Here is an 18,781-nt window from a genome sequence, read left to right on the forward strand (position 1 = left end):
TACTGAAGACTAGTCTCGCTTGCCAGACGCTGTACCAGCCATAGCCTGTATAATAAATAGGTACCAGCGCAGGAGAGAGTCAGGAGTGGTGATTTACGACGAGGACATGAACGCAGCATCGTCGCCTAATTGAACTACAAATCCCTTGTCCCTCCGCTTCGTAGTGCCAGTGGTCGAGCCGGTTGTGTGTGTGTTGTGTGTGTGTGCGTGTGTTCGGTTTTGAACGCTGGAGCGAGCGGGAGTGTGATACTACGACTCGAAGCAACTAGCAGAGCGGGGTTTGGTAACGGTGATATTTGTGTCGGGTGAGCACACAGTAACTTAATATATCACATATACTAACGTTAACTACACTCATGAACATATACACAGAACCGACGTGATTCGCTAGACTATACGACAGCTAGCCAGCGCGCAGATGGGCCTTGTAACGTTAGCGTGCTTTGCACTGTCCCTAACTGCGCTAGCTAACGCTAGTTTAGTTAGCTGACATTCGCATGAACACAATGCTAGCTAAGTAACGCTACATTACGCTAGCTAACTAACACTGGAATTATTTATGAACGGATACTCAACAATAACGTTAACTGTTCAGTTCCATTGGTAGCAAATAGTTTATGTTTAACATAGCGCTGCTTTGGTGGGTCCGTGTTTAGCCTAGCAACACCTGGCTAACGTTAGCTTGCTGACAGCCCTCTGTGAAACAAAACAGCGCTGTCTGCTCTGCCTCATGGAAAGTTGCCCAACGTTATAACAACTTTTTTTTAAGAGTTAGTTTGAGCTAAAGTTATTATAAATTGCTGCATGTCTTTGTTTTAAGTTATTTAGTTCGGATACTCCTGTTATAACAGGCAACGTTACCTATAAAGAACTGTTACTGTCCAGTGTCAGAAGTGGCAGGTGTCGTGTAGTGTCAAAAAGTGATTGTCCACCAAAAAGTCATTACCGTCGCTCAGTAGATTGCACATTGCAGATATTTAAAGTGGTAAAAAGGACTGGATTGATATAATCTAGGACACAGAGCAGGTAAAATAACAGTCATAAGGGTATTATGACTGGGAGTGGGTTTATATTCTCTGTTTTCCAATTAAATAAGAAAAGATAATTTATTTATTTTATATAATATAAACCCATCCGTAAATCATGTTTATTATAGTCTAGTTTCCAAATATAGGGCTAAACAAAGATATTAGACACATATAAACATCAGAAAAGTACAAAACAATACTATAGCATTGCCTTTAATCGTGTAAATGTCGTGCCTGATTATGCTCAGCTATAAACTGCAAACACAAGTGATTTTTTGGTTAAGAGACCAAGTTTCACAAATACATACCTTTGCTATTACCACAGATTTATTAAAGTTATGTGTATTTGCATGTTATAACTGTTTGATCCAGATAAAAGCACCTGCAGACTTATTAAACTGAGCAATAAAGCGGGAGTCACTTTTTTTGCCAGACAATCACTTACCAGTGATGATCAGGACATGATACTGATAGCTAAATAGGCTATATTTACATTGTATTTTCTACTTATATTGTTTATCTATTTGATATTTAATATTGTTGTCTTCTTCCTATTATTCTTCCTATTATTATTAATTATTATATCCCCCGCCCGGCTGTGATGACTTGCTTTGATTGTCTACCTGGTGACGTCACATACGCACCGGCCTATTTATTTTCTCTTGTAACTGCTGTCATTCATTTGCCTGATGAAGACCCGATAGGGTCGAAAGCTTGCCTTCCTTGAGCGCAAATAAAAGCGCGAGCTTCTAATCAGTGTGCGGACAATTCCCTTATTTACTGATAGCTAAATAACATTTTTATTCCCCAATCCCCAGGTGCCCAGATGGCGACAGACATTGTTGCGCAGTTGGCCGACTCTCTGGCTAAGACTGTCGTAGAGGAGGCAGAGTTGAGCTACAAGGGCCAAGGAAGAAAGCTGGACAATGCCCAGTCTGGTGAGTGTCAGCTAAATATAGCACACCCTCAACATGCCAGGTGAGAGGAGAAACTCAATCGAGTGAATCTTGACTGCTAGTACCTAAACAAATCTTCCCTATCTGCAGTGGAGGAGATAGTGAAGGAGATCCAGGAGTTCCAGGGTCTGCAGGCTCTTAGGTTGGAGGGGAACACCATAGGGGTGGAGGCAGCACAGGCCATTGCCAAGGCCCTGGAGACCAAGAGCGAGTTCAAGGTCTGGACTGTTTACCCTTTGGGCTTTTTGTAGAAACTAGGCATCTTGCACGCTCGATTCCTAGGCTTGCCCGCCCTGCAGCTCGCATACACAGCTCGGCCGCTGCGCGGCCTTGCCCGCTGCTCGGCTGTAGCGTGGCCTCCGGCTGCCTCGGACTACATTCAGAAATGATTGCTCTGATTAGATACTTAGACACAAAAAGTTAAGAAAATAGTCTAGGTTGAAAAATACTGAAATTCACCAGTTAATTTCCCAGCATGACACAGGTGGAGTTTCATAGTGATAAAAAATTGTAGGTCAATATATTGACTATGACTAGTGTTCACAATGCAGTAAAATACTAAAAGCTTGCTGACCAAGTGGCATATTTTAAATGGTTTCTTTGCCACTATGTGGGTTGAGCAGATAGGGGTTTGGGATAAACATACAGTATTTAACATGAAGGGCAGTTTGTTAGTTGGCCAGTGTCTCCTGGCTGACATCTCATTCTCAACTAATTGTGTTTTCCCTCTCTCTCTTCCAGTGTTGTTATTGGAGTGATATGTTCACAGGCCGTCTGCGCTCTGAGATCCCTCCTGCCCTGGTAAGGCTCTGCTTATTTTATATTTATAATAAACTCCTATCTTACTACTTACTAGTATAATAAGGTGAGGGGTTCCGCGCACGGAATTGATTCAAGAATAGTATATCACTGTTGTCAGGTGAAAATATGGTGACTCCAATTTCTGGTGATTTTCATGATGTTGGTAAGTTACACCTGGTGTAGCTTACTATGCACTGATAGAAATGTAATGGTCCTTATGTAATGGTCCAAAACTTATTATATAATTTCAGACATGCGTCGATCTAAACTTTTGTAAGGTTTACTCTACATTTCTACTGACCATTTCCTGGCAGAGATGTACACTCTGTTGTGTGGTTGTCTCTACATGGAAAGCAAATTCCAAATTTGACAGACAGGAATGATGCACTCATGTGCTACGGGATATATTGGAAAAGCAAGTTTCTTAGACTGTAATTTGTAGATGTATTTTGAAGTAGACATTGTATTAACTGGGTCTACATTACATTTCTATTGATTTGAAACAAATACCATAAAGGGTAATCTAATTGATTTCTTTGTGTTCAATTTATTCCCAATCAGACACATGGTAAGAATTACTTTACATTGTTTTTTATGGGTTTTTTTTCCAATATTTTATTTTCAATTTTCTCTGACAATATACAGACAAGACAAATGAACATGAGAACATGATCAGACACAGGCAAGTAAAAGTAAGAGAAGAAGAAAAATAAAATAAATAAACATACATATTATTACTTTACATTGTTAATATGGACTTAAAATGGTCTTGAAATGCAAAATAATGGAATTTTAAACATGTGATAAAAAATGTGATTAATCGCGATTAACTATTGAACTTAAGCGATTAATCCCGATTTAAAAAGAAGAAGTTTGACAGCCCTAGTCTAAACCTTTACAGTCTGTCTAAACAGAGAGGGAGAGCGACAAGCAGACACACAGACAGCACACACAAACACATGCAGAGAGAGAGAGAGACAGAGAAAGTGTTACAGATACGTGCATAACGTCATTTTTCTGCTGGTGTCTAAAGTTATACAAGTGGAGTAAATATGTTTCCATATTGTCACCTCACCATACGTACGGTAATGTGGGAATAAATCATAAATCAGACCTGTGTCAACAATCAGGCCATTAGTGGTGCCAGAATTATTACTGCAGCTATTATTATTATTATTATTATAGACATTACTGACTTATTCTAGAAATGATAGGCTATAGGTATTATACCTGAGAAATGTTACAGTACAGTTACTGGAATTATTGAATGATCATAGAAACGTTACGTTCATGAGAGGGGGGGAGAGAGACCGCTAGCAAAACCAGTGGAGAAATTCACTGTTTTGTTTTGGCATGAAAGGCGCAGACTGGAGCAGGCCGGCGTATTCTCATGTCTGAATAGGATAAGGATATGTGACGTACACTTGGACATTCACGCACACAGGAAAAAGGTGTTAAACATGTCAAATAATCACAGGAACGTCAGTTGAATCTTGCAGCGGTGACACGAGGCGAATATCTACACTCACTCCCATTTGATGCTTAATAGCAAGTTTGAGTCCTTGTCTCCAACTTCCGAGTCCGAATACATGAATGCTCGAGTCCATCTAAGTCCGAGACCTGAAAATTGGACTCCAGCCTGAGTCCTGGACTCGAGTGCTACATCACTGGCCCAGAGTGTTGTACATGGGCTGGCTAGAACATGCACAAACACAGTATGATTTGTTCATCTCTGAAAGGTGCACTATTGTATTTGACTGAGACACTGGGTACCCACTACCCACAGATCCATACAGGTGTCAGGTGAAATGCTCTGTGTTGGGAAAGGCTCTTGACATGAATTGTCAGGTTCATTTCAGTACTATTCAGCTTATGCAGCCCCACCCACTTGGCCCATTGTATCACGACTTCCTGTTCAAAACGCCGGCTGTTTTACCTGCTCAAACTAGTCTGACTCACCTCGTCAAACCTAGTTTAACTCGCATGTGTCAGACAAGGTTTATGTGCATCCTCAAGAAGGCACAGCAGCGACTGTACTTTCTGAGGCGCCTTAAGAAATTTGGCTTGAGCACCAAAGGCCTTGTGAATTTCTATCGCTGCACCATAGAAAGTGTTCTGACAGGGTGTATCACAGTGTGGTACGGCAACCTGACCGCCCAGGACTGCAGACTGCTGCAGAGGACTGTGAAGACAGCAGCTAAAATCATCGGCACAGAACTACCAAACCTCCATAACATCTTCACCACTCGCTGTAAAATGAAAGCCAAAAACATTATCAAAGACACCAGCCACCCCGCTCATACCCTGTTCTCACTCCTCCCTTCCAAAAAACGCTACCGGAGCATCAAATCACACACCACCCGTCTCAGTAACAGCTTTTTCCCTCAGGCAGTCAGGCTGCTGAACAGTTGACTCACACACACTGCAACGCACTGTCACTTTGTTGTGCACCATTACTGTACTGTATTGTATTGTGGTTTGTGTTATGTCTACACGTACTGTGTACAGACATGTCTGTATCACGTGTAGCCTACATAGTTATGTAGGTCTACACCCTTTTTCTGTCGGTCTTTGTGACCATGTCCTTGTGTATGTAAGGCTGAGGGTGCTCAAAGCATAAAGAATTTCATTGTATTATACATTGTATTATACATATGACAATAAACTACTTGAACTTGAACTTGAACTTGAACAGGAAGCTCCGATTGTATTTACACTTCCTGTTAGTCTCTCAAGCCAGACGGTTTCTTCTGATTAAGGTGTATAGAGAGGCAAAGTGACCACCTACTTCCTGCTTCAGCACCATATCAGAGATTTTCATCTGCCATTTATTTTCCCATAGACATTTCGTAAAATGCTTATAAAAATAGTTTTACTTATTCAAACGAAACGGTTCAGATATATTTAGAAACAGGAGAGACCACATAACATTTCACACTATTTTTTCGATTCAAGTTCGATTTAAGTTTTGGTCCCAGTGAGATGCTCCATGGTCTCTCCCGATTCTAAATATAGCTGAACCGTTTGGTTTGACGAAGTAAAACTATTTTTTACAAGCATTTTACGAAATGTCTATGGGAAAATAAATGGCGGATAAAAATCTCTGGTACAGTGTAGGGATGTGCGCGACTAGTCGTTTAAACGTTTAACCGCCTACTCATTTATTAACCGTTTAGTTTTTTACTAGTCGGTTAAACGCTGCATCTGGTTCTTCACGCCTCTGCCTCGGCTTCTTTGTAAACAGGCTGAGCAGCCAGGGAGAGAATTGCTCCTCCTCCCCGCACTCGCAAAACAATTATGTCTCGACTCGAGACGTAATGGACGGGTGGACGTCCATAACCACCGAGTCATACATGACTATAACATGTCATTATCTGGACGAAGGACATCTCCGCAGCTGTGTGCTTCAGACGTGCGCCCTGGGGGAAAGACACACCGCTGAAAACTTGGCTGCCCAGCTGCGAGGTGCGATGAGTGAGTGGGGACTGGATAACAAAGTCGTCGCCTGTGTGCATGATAATAAATAAAAACCAATAAACGGGGCAACTCCAATCGTGAACAATCTCAGCATGAGACGCCAGCTTTATTATTCTTCCGCTTCCAGCATAACCTAACGTCAAGCGCCCCCACAACAACAACACACACACTTCCGTTTCCTGTCTTCAACATAAGAGCCTAAAGTGCATTGGCTGTCTAGAACGTAAACATAAATTATATGGCACCTTCATAAAAATAGCTTACACAATCATGCAAGACACGCTGGAACTCCGTCCTACAACATTAATCATAATAAATGCCATGCATTGCATTGGCAAACGTATCAGAAATGTATTTCTCTTTAATTTGTTCACCTTTATTCAATCAGTTGTTGTTACATCAATATAATTTAAATTAACAGCTTGTACTGAATGTTTGGGCTAAGATAGCTCCTAAATACACAAAACATTTGCATTTTAAACTTTTAAACTTTTAATTTAATATGTATATTAAATTGCGAGTTTTCTTGCTTATAGACTAGTCGACTAGTCGCAAATAAAATTTGAGACTAGTCGGCGGAGAAATTAGTCGAAATTCCACTCCCTAGTACAGTGCTGAAGCAGAAAGTAGGCGGCCATTTTGCCTCTCTATACAGGAGCAGACTGGGGCCTTCTCAGGAGATTTCACAAGACCTTTTCCCTTGGCCAAGTGCTGTGATCCATGTTTCTGTTCTTCTCTCTTCTACCATCTGTTCCTCCTTCCTGAACTCCATGGCTCATGTGCTGTTTCTCATCCACTATTCAGTCCAACACGTAATCATCAATCATCTTATTCTGCCCCTATCACACCTTTTCATTCATCCCCTTGTGTTGTAGAACTCCCTGGGCGACGCGTTGATGATGGCGGGCGCCAGGCTGACTGTTCTGGACCTCAGTGACAACGCCTTTGGGCCAGACGGGGTGAAGGGCATCGAGAAGTTGCTCAAGAGCACCGCCTGCCACACACTGCAGGAACTACGGCTCAACAACTGCGGCATGGGCATCGGAGGGGGAAAGGTAAGCCCCCGAAAATGTCTGTTTAAGATGGCGAGCACCTCCATGGTGACTGATATTCAATAGCATCAGGGTTAGACTGTTTTCTCACACTTTTAGTGTTTTCCTCACCTTCACTTCAGGAAAGAAAGCATCAGAAATGAAGTGAACCAGTGTTTCACAAACATGTTAAATATTCTAACCATCCATGTTTATGATCTCCACAGATCCTGGCTGCCGCATTGATAGAGTGCCATAAAAAGTCCACTGCTGAGGGCGCCCCCCTCAGCCTGAAGGTGTTCATTGCAGGCAGGAACCGACTGGAAAACGACGGAGCGACTGCCCTTGCTCAGGCCTTCCAGGTACAGTACTAACTACTACTTGCTTTAGAGCTTTATACATGTGAAATAGACTTACAGTACGTTCTATGGCTCTGATGAAGACAGGCCATGTTGTCGAAACACTGCTTATTTTGTCATACTTTTCCCACAATAAGTTTCTGCCTTTGTTTAGTTGTTAGTCAGAGCTCTGTTTGAGCAACCAACTCTTTAAAATTGAGAGGGAATGTATACCAACTTGTCTTCCTGGGCCCAACATATGCATTATTTAATACGAGTTCTGATCTCAGACCAGTTTGCATCATCAGCTTATATGGTCAAGCAATCATTTGACTGCTTAGAAATATTTAACTTTTTTTTTTTTTTTTTTTTAACAAACTTTTATATTATGCTTTCTGTAATGGTGCATTGATTGTATCTAGGTTCTCTCATCTGTATCTTTACTTGAGTCCCTTTTGTGTTCCCAGTTGATGGGCAGCCTGGAGGAGGTTCACATGCCCCAGAATGGCATCAACCACCCAGGTGTGACGGCGTTGGCCACGGCCATGCAGCACAACCCAGGCCTCCGCGTCCTCAACCTCAATGATAACACCTTCACCAAGAAGGGAGCTACCGCCATGGCTCAGGTACTGTGACATCATGCCTTGTGTTTGTTGACCTGAAGTCATGTATTTATTTGACCAAATGAAATGATCCAATTGTTGAAATGCTTTGAATATAAGAAGTAAGAAAGTACCAAATAAATCTGTCTTTCACAGGCCCTGAAACATCTCCGCAGCATCCAGGTCATCAACTTTGGGGACTGTCTGGTCCGGTCTGAGGGGGCGTTAGCTATTGCAGATATTCTATCAGAGGGACTACCCATCCTCAAGGTGAGCAAGTAGGAGCAGATCAGTACAAGGCAGCAGACATTCAGCACCTACAGTACCCCCCCCCCTAGGGCTGCTCGATTAATCGAATTTTAATCTAGATTACGATTTGAGCTGTCCACGATTATGAAAACAAGATAATCGACATCAAACGATTTTGCGGCTCTTGTCTCTCTCGTTCTGTCTTGTGTTATAAATCAAGCGCACCCCTTCCTTTGCTCGGCCCTCCCCCTAAGCCCAAAGCACCAGCTCGAGTTGTGAAATGACTGGGGACGTTTCTCCTCCCCGCTTATTTCCGTGGTAGCACAAGAATAAATGACAGAAGTCACAGAAAGAGAGCCGCTGGTCGAGAAGAGAGGTGAAACAACGTATGTGGGGTGGAAACACTATGGTTTCGCCGAGTTTAAAGGTCCTTACACTGCGCATATCTTGCACTGTTTGTTCCAAGTCTGTGGCTGTGACAGGTGGGTCAAAACTCGCATCGCAATTCCGTGCTGTATATTCGCATCGCTCTTGATGTGATGTGTAACTTACACATCAAGAGCGATGCGAATATACAGCACGGAATTGCGATGCGAGTTTTGACCCACCTGTCAAGATATGCGCGGTCATGGCAGCACCCCGCAACGCTACCTCTCCCTCTTTCGTTTAATCACTTGAAATCCACTCACAAAGTGGTCTATGACCAAGAAATAACGCTAAACGAACAAAAAGACAAAGCCCCATCTAGTCACTCCTGCCACCGCATACAGTCATCGATCAGGACACTCTTTACAATGCGACCGCATATTCAACAGCTAACGAGCTCACAGATAAACATTAACAATAGCCTATTATGAACCTAAACGACGTAAGTCGCTTTGGATAAAACCATCTGCCAAATGAGTAATTTAATGTAGGCCCTGTGTCACAGTGCAGTGTCACAGCAAAAAACAAAAACATGCTGCAAACTAGCCAAAATAAAACCCTAAGGTTAGTGTTAAACATGCATTCACGAGCCCACATAGGACCAGCTCACTTCAAAAAGGTGGGCTGGCTCCCTGTGGAGCAGAGAGTCTCGTTTCTGAAACTAGGATACATGTATAGAATGGTTAATGGAACTGCCCCTAGGTATCTTAGCTCCTGCATCGTTCTGCGTGGCCAAGTCCATGGACGGCAGTTACGGTCAGGGACACTAGCCGTTCATGAGCCTAAAACAGGCTCCAAAGGTTTTTTATATACAGCAAGCCGGCTGTGGAACTCCCTGCCCAGGGCCATCCAAAACATCCCCACTTTAGCCAGCTTTAAGAGGGCTGTAAAAAAGCAGCTACAGGCATAGGTTGCAGCATGCACCAAGTAGATTTAATGTTTCTAATTCAAAATGTCTCATGTATTTTAAAAACTCAGAGTTCAGAATGCTGAAATCTGAATTCTCGTGTGTGTTTTATACAGTATGTGCTCTCTCTCTCTCTCTCGCCTTCTCTCACTCTTACTTCTCTTCTCTACTACTCCCACTTCTCTTCTCTCACTCTTCTTTCTCTTCTCTACTAGGGACCACATTGGAAATAAGCTCCAGGACTTCAAAGCCCTGGGACTTTCATGTGTTTTTTTTATCCCTGTACGCCAATTCTTTGCATTTTACTTCTACATGAAATGTTTATGTGCTTGTACTAAATAAAATCAATCAATCAATCAATCAAGCCCTAATGTAAACGAACATTACTCAATAGCATTCTCATTTGGTTAGATTTGAAGTTTAAGGACTACTAGTTCAGATGTTTACCAACATATTGAATGTAGATTAATAGTTGCAGTTGGCAGTGGCGTGCCGTCCATTAGGCGAACTAGGCAAATGCTAAGGGCGCTTGAGCCGTTAGGGGCGCCAGAGAGGGTAAAAAAAAAAAAAAAAAATTTTTTTTTTTTTTTTTTACAAATACTTTTTCATGATAATAGGCCTACTATTATTTTACAATAGTAGACAAAAATAAGAAGAACAACGTCTTAAGTCTTTAAATAATAGTGAAATCATTTTTCTAATTCTGGCTTTCTGGCTGCCCGGGCTGCAGCACTTTCACCATGGTCCCTAATCCATACCACCCCACCCACTGCGCGGCCGCGCCCCCTTCTACCTGCTCGGAGCTTTTTCCCAGAGTGGGGGAAGGGAGCTGGAAGGTGGGTGCTGAGGGTGCTGCAGCACCCCCTGGTGGCAAGAAATGGATTTTCGAAATTGTTGGATTTGGCTGTCTTGTGTTTATACCACCAACAAGATGCATTAAAAAACAGTTTGTGCTTCCCAGCTCTAATCTTATTTCATACGCTCTCTCTTCAAAAGTGTTTGATTTTCATCATAATCTGGTTTTCCATAATAATAATAATAATAATAAGTTCAGTGTTTATGCCTGTGTTTCTGTCTGTTGTAGTGTAAAACGACTAAAGGGAGAGCAGGTGCTTACATGAAAGTGAGTGAGAAAAGGAGAAGATACTGAATAATGACATCACAACAGTATAATCCTAATGTTAATTTAAAATTAAATATTCTTCTAAATATGGATGAAAGTCCAAAAAACGTAAAATTTTCTTCGGCGCTGCCCTCGCGGGCAGCACCGAGAGACCCTTCCTTACAGCACCCCCTACCTAAAAGTAGTTCCAGCGCCACTGGGGAAGGGCGATTCTGAGCCTGCACTGCAGTGCTGGATTAGCTGCGATCTAATTTTTATTATATTTTCTTTGGGGGAGGGGGGAGGGGGGGGGGGGGGCACCAGCAAAAATCTTGCCTAGGGCACCAACTTGGTCAGGCACGCCACTGGGTTGTGGCAGTTCACTGTAACATAGTAGGCCTACATATACTGTATATTTATTTTAGTTTTTATTTTATTTCTAAATCTTTGCACTTTTATTATTTATTTTCACTTATTTATTTATTTATTTATTTATTTTCAATTATATCTAAAATCCAAAGACATCCAATGTTAAAAAGAAAAGCCAGTGTCAATGTTCAATAAATTCATGATGTTCTCAATGTCAATGAATAATCGTGTTAAATAATCGTGATCTCAATATCAATCAAAATAATCGTGATTATGATTTTTGCCATAATCGAGCAGCCCTACCCCCCCCCCACACACACACACACACGCGCGCACACACACACACACACACACACACACACACACACACACACACACACACACACACACCTGTGGATTTGGATATAGTCATGTGTTTTCTCCTCCTCTCTTTGTTGTTGTTCTCATTATGTGTTGTGCTGCTTTGAGCAGGAGCTCAATCTGTCGTTTGGGGAGATCACAGAGGAGGCTGCTTTGGCCGTGGCACAGGCAGTAAAGGGCAAGGACCACCTGGAGAAGCTGGACCTAAACGGTACAAACACAAACACGCCGAAAGAGATTACTCATTTATTTAAATGTAAACCCACACAAACGAAAAAGACTGATTTCAAAGTGCTATAAATCCATTTAGGGGGGCGGATATTACTTGAAATCGTTCATTATCTTTGGTTGGTTGAGAAAATTGTCAAATTTTTACTGGCTGGGTCCTACTCTAAAGAGACTCAAGTTATCTGCTAGCCTGAGTGCCACAGCCTGCTTTGCGTTTGCTTGTCATTCATTTTGCAAAATAGGTGGTGGATTTTGGAAGAAAAAAAAATCTTCATATACAGTATACTGTCAATCTCACGGTGCAAACACACCAGACGCTGAAGCGACGTGGACGCGCTGCAACGCGACTCTTGAAGAGCAGCCGGTTTCATTTTGGCGCCCTTGTTATCAGATTAGACCGTTCAGACCGGCCGCAGCACGGTGCGGCCGCCTCACGCCCTGCCTGACAGTTTCGTCGTCTGGTCTATTTTTTTGCATGAGCCGTGAAGCTAGGCAGGAAGCCGCTACAAATTGTGACTGGCACAGTGAAGCCACGCAGGAAGACTCTCCAAGTTGTGAGCAAAACAGAGTGCGTCTGGTGTGAACGGCCAGGCTCCTACTCTAGCTGAATTTACATGCGGTGGCGATTCGGATCCAGTGTGTTTGCAGTGTGCATTAGTTTTTTTGTGTTGTTTTGCAAAGAGGCTCTTTAGGTATCTTTATTTTAGTAGAATTTTGACACTGTGTTAAATGCTGTCTTTTGTTTCCACATCCTCAGGTAACAGTCTGGGGGAGGAGGGCTGTGAAGCTGTGAGAGACATCATGAACAGCATGAACATGGGAGACCTTCTAGGATCCCTCAGGTAATGACTTTGGACTTTAGTCCCTACAGCTTCAAATAGCATGTAAAACACATCTTTAACTCTCATTTATTGTATCAAAATTTCAAACAATCCTTTTCAGACGCCTAACCGTTCACACAAGAAGCCTTCTCTTTTCCTCTCAGCGCCTACTCGGCGCGCCTTGAACCCGCCCACAACTCCCATTGACTCGATGCCTGGCTTGACGCGTCGCGCTTGGAAAATAGGCGTGAATCCGGAACCAGCATGGCTTCGGCGTGGCTTCAGCGTGACACGCGCGCGGCTGGTGTGAACGGCTTCGCCTGTTAACAAGGAGGCCTAAATGAACCTTGTGGGTTCAGTGTAGGTTGAGCTTAGGTTGAGCTTAGGTCGAGCGTTGCTTCGGCGTATGGTGTGAACGGGGGCTTAGAAGGGGGGGGGGGTCTCATTGGTAACAAATGCAAATATCCAAACTTTAGATGAACTAGAAAGGGTGGATAATCTGGATCTAATCAGGATCTAACTCCCCTTAACTCAGCGTTGTCCTCTTCTCCCTTCTTCCAATGGCTTTCCAGCAGACTGGATGCCTTGCGGCACATTGCTGCCTCTCACAGTTGGATGGTCTCACTCTAGACCTGGTTCTTCTTCTTTCAAGTTTCAGGGTGTTTCTCACACCTCCATCTTGGCTGTTGCGCCTCGTCTCATGTTCCTCCGCTTCTCATCCCTCCTGATGAGAAGCGTCATCACCTTCGCCCTTCACCTTCGTGAAGGGCTCCTCCGTTAGAGATTTCAGCCCAGGGGCGGAAGCCATCGTCTGGTTCCAAATCCTCATCTCCCTACTTACAATCCCACCACTTAAGCTGCGTTCACACCGACCTATTAAAGTTTGTTGCTGGCGTCGAGTTTACATACAAAGTCAATGCAAACGAGCGATTGAGCGTATATTCGCCTGGGAGAATAATCGCTGGGCGTCCGAGCGGCAGAGACAGAGCGACAGGGAGAAAATACGCTCGTCGCTCAAGATTAAATATTCCAACTCGAGCGAAAATACGCTGGCATCAGTCGCTCGCTGTTCAATGCTGATTGGCTGCCGTGTGAGAGCGAGTCAAGGATCACACTGGCTTGGAACAAACCGCTGGTTTATTGTGTGGCAACAAACCACATTGACAGGCTGACAGCTGACATGAAGTGAAGTCTGTACTACCGGTATGCAGCTCGCATTAGGAGCACGCTGATAGGCTTAGCTTGTAAACAATGACGGTGGCTCGTAGTGGACAAACAGCATGACATTGCGTAACGTTATATCCCCCACATGTCCGTCATTTCATGTGCCTGTTGATGAGCGATTTAAACAGAGCGACAGAGCGATTCCAAAGGGTTGACTTGAGCGACAGAGCGAAAAATAAATATCTCGGTGTGAACGCCCCTTTAGATAGCCTCTAGACAGGAAGGATTACATCACTGATGATGTCACAATTGCTCGAGGGACATCACTGATGAGATGACAACCTAAAATGGGTCCCCAGTGCCACACACAAATGTAATATGTATTCATCATGAGTGTGAGTCACAGGGAAGCGAGTGGATCTGAGTCTCTCACTAATTGACACCAGTACATCGACATGCCCTCTTTGTCTCAGTTTCTCTCAACCTGTTCTGTGACAAAGACAACAAATGGTTGGAGGTGGAGGACTAACGTAACGTAACGTCTGTCACCCAAACTACCAACCGGCTGAATCACTCTGGCACTGACCAGATAAAAAGATGCACCTCATCAGGGCTGTACACTTACTATGTTAGGTGGTAGCACGGGTGCTAGTATAAGCTAAAAATTAGCACGAAGAAAAAATTCGTAGCTACACAGGTGGCGATTAAACACGTTTATTGATCAAAATTAATTTGGTCATATAGATAGGGATGGGTATTTTAGCATTAGGGTTTATGTACCAATAATCAATAGGAAGTCTATTTTTTTTTAAATCTCCAGTAGCACTCGTGTGAGTGCCTGGATACATCTCTCTCAGCACAATAATTTTTAATATGCGAGCAAAATTGTAGCACAGTGTCCAGCCCTGCCTCATCCCAGAAACAAATCCTAACAAATGAGCTGTGTTCTGATTTGCTTCAGCGATGACGAGGGCGAGCCGGAAGACGAGGACGAGGAGGAAGAGGATGACGATGATGAAGAGGAGGACGAAGATGAGGAGGTGGACGAGGAAGAAGTAGAGGAGGAAGAGGAGGAGGAAGAGGAACACACTGAGAACCTGGTCAGATAAAGCTCAGCCATAATTCCACCTCCTAGTACATGTTGCTATTAACCACTATGATGCTTTTTTAGCTTTTTACCACCATTGTACACAAGCTGCAGAATTAAATGCATGATCTGTGAAAACAATTAAAAAAATGTCCAACCCTACTTTGAATTGTAAGTTACACAGACATCTACTAATCATTGTTGTGTTCCATGTTTGTTGTGCTGTGGTTTAATTTAGCTTTTTTTCCCTCTCTCCATCCTCCCCCTCAGCTCTCCACCCCTCCGTCGGCCCCTCGGCCCCCAGATGTCTCCTCCTTCCTCAGCTTCCCGTCCCCAGACAAGCTGCTTAAACTGGGAGCCCAGAGAGCCTTGCTTATCGAGCAGCAGGTACGCACAAAGATGTACACACACACTCACAGTCACACCAGCTGCAGTCTTCAACCACTGCAGCTGCAATTATCACGTTTGTGAGAACAATCCAAACTTTTGATTTTGTTTTTATTTATTTAATGTTTGCTTTTAGACTAGTTTTTTTTACTTTTTCTAGGGTTGGCTTTTTTTAAAGGTATGATGGAAGGTCAGAACAGGTATTTTGTATACGTTTGCAACAGAATTTACATTGGGTAAAACAAAAAACCAATCATGAATTTCTTTTAAATTGTATTTACATAATACATTTTTCAATATAGCCTGAACTAACCTAAGTTTAGAACCACTTGGTTTCATGCTGCACAACAGAAATGCACTAGCAGACTCAACAGCAATCTGAATTCAGAATATTTATTAGTTCAGCAAAAATAGCAAAAAAATTCTTGGAGTTCATTCTATTCTATTCTATTCTATTCTATTATATTATATTCTATTCTATTACCCTACACATAAACAAAAGGACAAAAACTTATCACATATGTTTTTATATTGATTTCCATTATAAAGATAGTTTTAGTTTTGTCACAAAGTCAATATTTTTTAGCACCTAGTTTTTGTTTTAGTGTACGGTAATAATAACCTTGGTGCACACTAAAAAGCTATTGTTATAGTTAAGTATGCTAGGTCAGGTATGTGTTTCACAACAAGAGCAAAAGTCTGGCCTCTGTTTCCTGGATACAAATACATAGAATATGCATCTATTCTATGATCTGCTGAAAACATGCTTATCAATAAGTCCTTGTTCCTATTGTCTCTATCTAGGTGGACGTGTCAGATGCTATGAAAACAGCTGAAGCCTTCCTCAAGATCACATCTGTGTACAAGGAAGAGAATGAGGATGTTAAGAACGCAGTGTTTGACAGTATTGGTAAGAGACCGTTTATGCTTGAATTTTGTTTTGTTTATTGTTGACTGTGTTCGAATGGGAATTTATACTTTGTTTTCATGCTTTCTCTCGTAGATGCCCTTCTAAAGAAAGCTTTTGCCACTCCTTCCTTCCAAGGCTTCAGCTTTGTATCGTCTTTGTTAGTACTGCTGGGACTTATCAAGGTAGGTTTGGTCCATGGCATCATGGCACACGTTTAATAAACTCCAAGAAAAAATGGTCATTGCATTGTTCTGGTATTCATCTAATCCCTTGGTTGTTAAACTGGGGTACATGTGTACGTGTGGAGGTACTACAGGGGGTACTTGAGAGAAAGGGGAAACTGGAAAAATGTAAGAATAAATCATGAAAATAAATGAAACGTTAAAATGTATGTGCTCAGGGGGCACTAATTGCGACTCTTTCACTCACGACTAAATTTTGTAATGTTATATTCTTCAAAAGATGGGTCATCATTGATTCATTGCATCATATGCTATAGCTTTCTCTTGCCATTTCCAAAGCAAAATGTTGTCGTCGTCGTTGGGTAACGGGGGAACTTGGTTTCAGAAATCGGGGGAAAGGGAGTATTGAAGCCAACAAAGTTTGAGATCCACTGATCTAACCCACTGATCTAAACTATCTCAAATGTGTTTAGCTTTTCACTGTCTTGACCCATACTATTATTCCTCCTGATTTGTCTGGCCCGTCAGAGTGAGGACAAGGTGAAGCCGGTGCTGGCGGTGCCCGGCCACCTGCAGGCCTTGGAGCACGTGGTTCGGCAGGAGTACTTCCCCAAGGAGAACGTGGCGGTGTTGGAGGCCTTCATGTCGCGGTAAGCCAGGGCGTGACTGAGTGAGCCGATCAGCTGGCCCTTCCCAGGTACACAATGCTCCACTATCACCCACCTGCGGAACTAATGCGCAGCCATCGCTGTACACGCACTCGGTGGGTGTTGTCACGGTTGGGTGCACATACGATCACAGGCACAGCGTTGTTACTTCTGGCGGGTGTGAATTTTTCACCCGATAACTACACCGGGAAGGCAGGGGGATATTGTTGGTGGATGTTACAATTCAGTATTCATTCATATATGTATATGAATGTATATACCTACAAATATGTAGGAACCCTGTTATTAATAATAATGGTAATGGGCCCAAGACGATGTACGTACGTGTGTGTGTGTGTGTGTGTAATACCTTTAACAGTGTATAATTTAATGATCCACAGAAACAGCAAGGCCCTGGACTCATGTGACAATGCCAGAACCCACCTCCACTCCACACTGCAGACAGTCCAGTCCCACAGCTGAGTGGATGCACGCACACGCACGCACACACACACACACACACACACACACATACACACACACACACACACACAGAGACTGGACTAAAAAATGCCCCATTACCCCTACACAACCCTTGGACCTTTTAAATGCCAGCACTTGAGCTGATATTTGACACAAAACAGCGGAGTCACACTAAGACGAATGGACTGCAATCAAGGCACTTGGCTGTGCTGCTTCCTCACCACACGGGATCCTGAATTGGGGTCATTTACTTTGGGTTCTGAAGTGGAGTTTGCTTTTACCGTGTGGACTGTTTGAAACATGACCTGCACACCTGTATCACCACAGGACTTCTGAGGTGCAGATTTTGCCACTTCACAAGCTAGAGAAGCCTCTCAGATCTCCACGCACTGGTTTCTTTACTCTGTGAACTGGGCCTTAATCTGTGATTGAAGCTCTTCTGCATTTGTATTTTATTTCATATTTACCTTTGCTCTTATTCTCCATTGTTTTATATTAAAATGTGAAGTACAATGGAACAATCAGAAGGGATCAAATCAATCGTTTGCCTTGCCAAAATAAAGTATGTTTCAATGTTCCGTGCTTTCTGCCATCGTTATCTATTCAAAACTATGTGCATTTTGAAACTTTTGAGAGGCAGATGAGGTTTGAATAGATGGGAATGATTTTCACGTGTTCTGTTTCCAACACATTTGGTTCTAGTTGTTTTGTGTAGGAGGAGCCTCTGTCTGTTCCTCTCCTTGGCTCTGGGAATGGACGCACTGTTGGGCATAGATACAGTAAACCTGACTTTGAACTTGAAGGCAGTCATTCTTGCCCATATCCAAAAAACATGCAACCGTTGTCAAAGACTTTTCCAGATTTAGAGACCATTGTGCCTCTTCTGAAGACAAGCGAGGAAAACATGTTTTCCAGACGTTCTCCTTTATCCTGCCTTTCCTATTCTTACCCTGTTGATAGACTGGTTTTGTTTTCGACCATAGTGCTGATGGTTTGTAGATGTTTCAGTCTTCTGTATTGTTGTTTTCCTGTTCTGAAATCTGTTGCTCGACTGAAGCCTAGAAATCCTCATGGTGTTTGTCAGTCCTTCATTAAACATCACTTTTGGCTTAATTGTACTATGAATTTCACACACCCAAGACTTAAAGCCAATAAGTAGCCATTTATCACTTACACACGTCATCAAATAGAATCACTTTGACCTACTTTTGTCCTGCCTGTTACAA

At 42.8% G+C, this 18,781-nt stretch overlaps 1 protein-coding gene across 2 annotated transcripts; it reads left to right on the plus strand.

The window, feature by feature from the left end:
- Positions 1–194: 194 nt before the first annotated feature.
- On the plus strand, positions 195–18,662 carry LOC310787327 (ran GTPase-activating protein 1-like). 2 transcript variants are annotated; one of them, XM_083648716.1, is made up of 16 exons: positions 195–305; positions 1,847–1,966; positions 2,075–2,202; positions 2,726–2,785; positions 7,138–7,317; positions 7,521–7,655; positions 8,099–8,257; positions 8,390–8,503; positions 11,758–11,857; positions 12,632–12,716; positions 14,821–14,959; positions 15,217–15,333; positions 16,138–16,243; positions 16,337–16,425; positions 16,954–17,122; positions 17,474–18,662. In XM_083648716.1, the coding sequence occupies exons 2-15, from the start codon at positions 1,855–1,857 to the stop codon at positions 17,077–17,079; spliced, it is 1,650 nt and encodes a 549-aa protein (XP_083504842.1). In that variant the 5' UTR covers positions 195–305; positions 1,847–1,854; the 3' UTR covers positions 17,080–17,122; positions 17,474–18,662. The 2 variants fall into 2 exon arrangements, with proteins under 2 accessions (XP_083504842.1, XP_083504841.1); XM_083648715.1 differs by having other exon boundaries at positions 16,954–17,075.
- The last annotated feature ends 119 nt before the right edge of the window (positions 18,663–18,781 follow it).

The sequence above is a fragment of the Poromitra crassiceps genome, assembly GCF_964638095.1.
Source record: "Poromitra crassiceps genome assembly, chromosome: 13".
NCBI lineage: Eukaryota > Metazoa > Chordata > Actinopteri > Beryciformes > Melamphaidae > Poromitra > Poromitra crassiceps.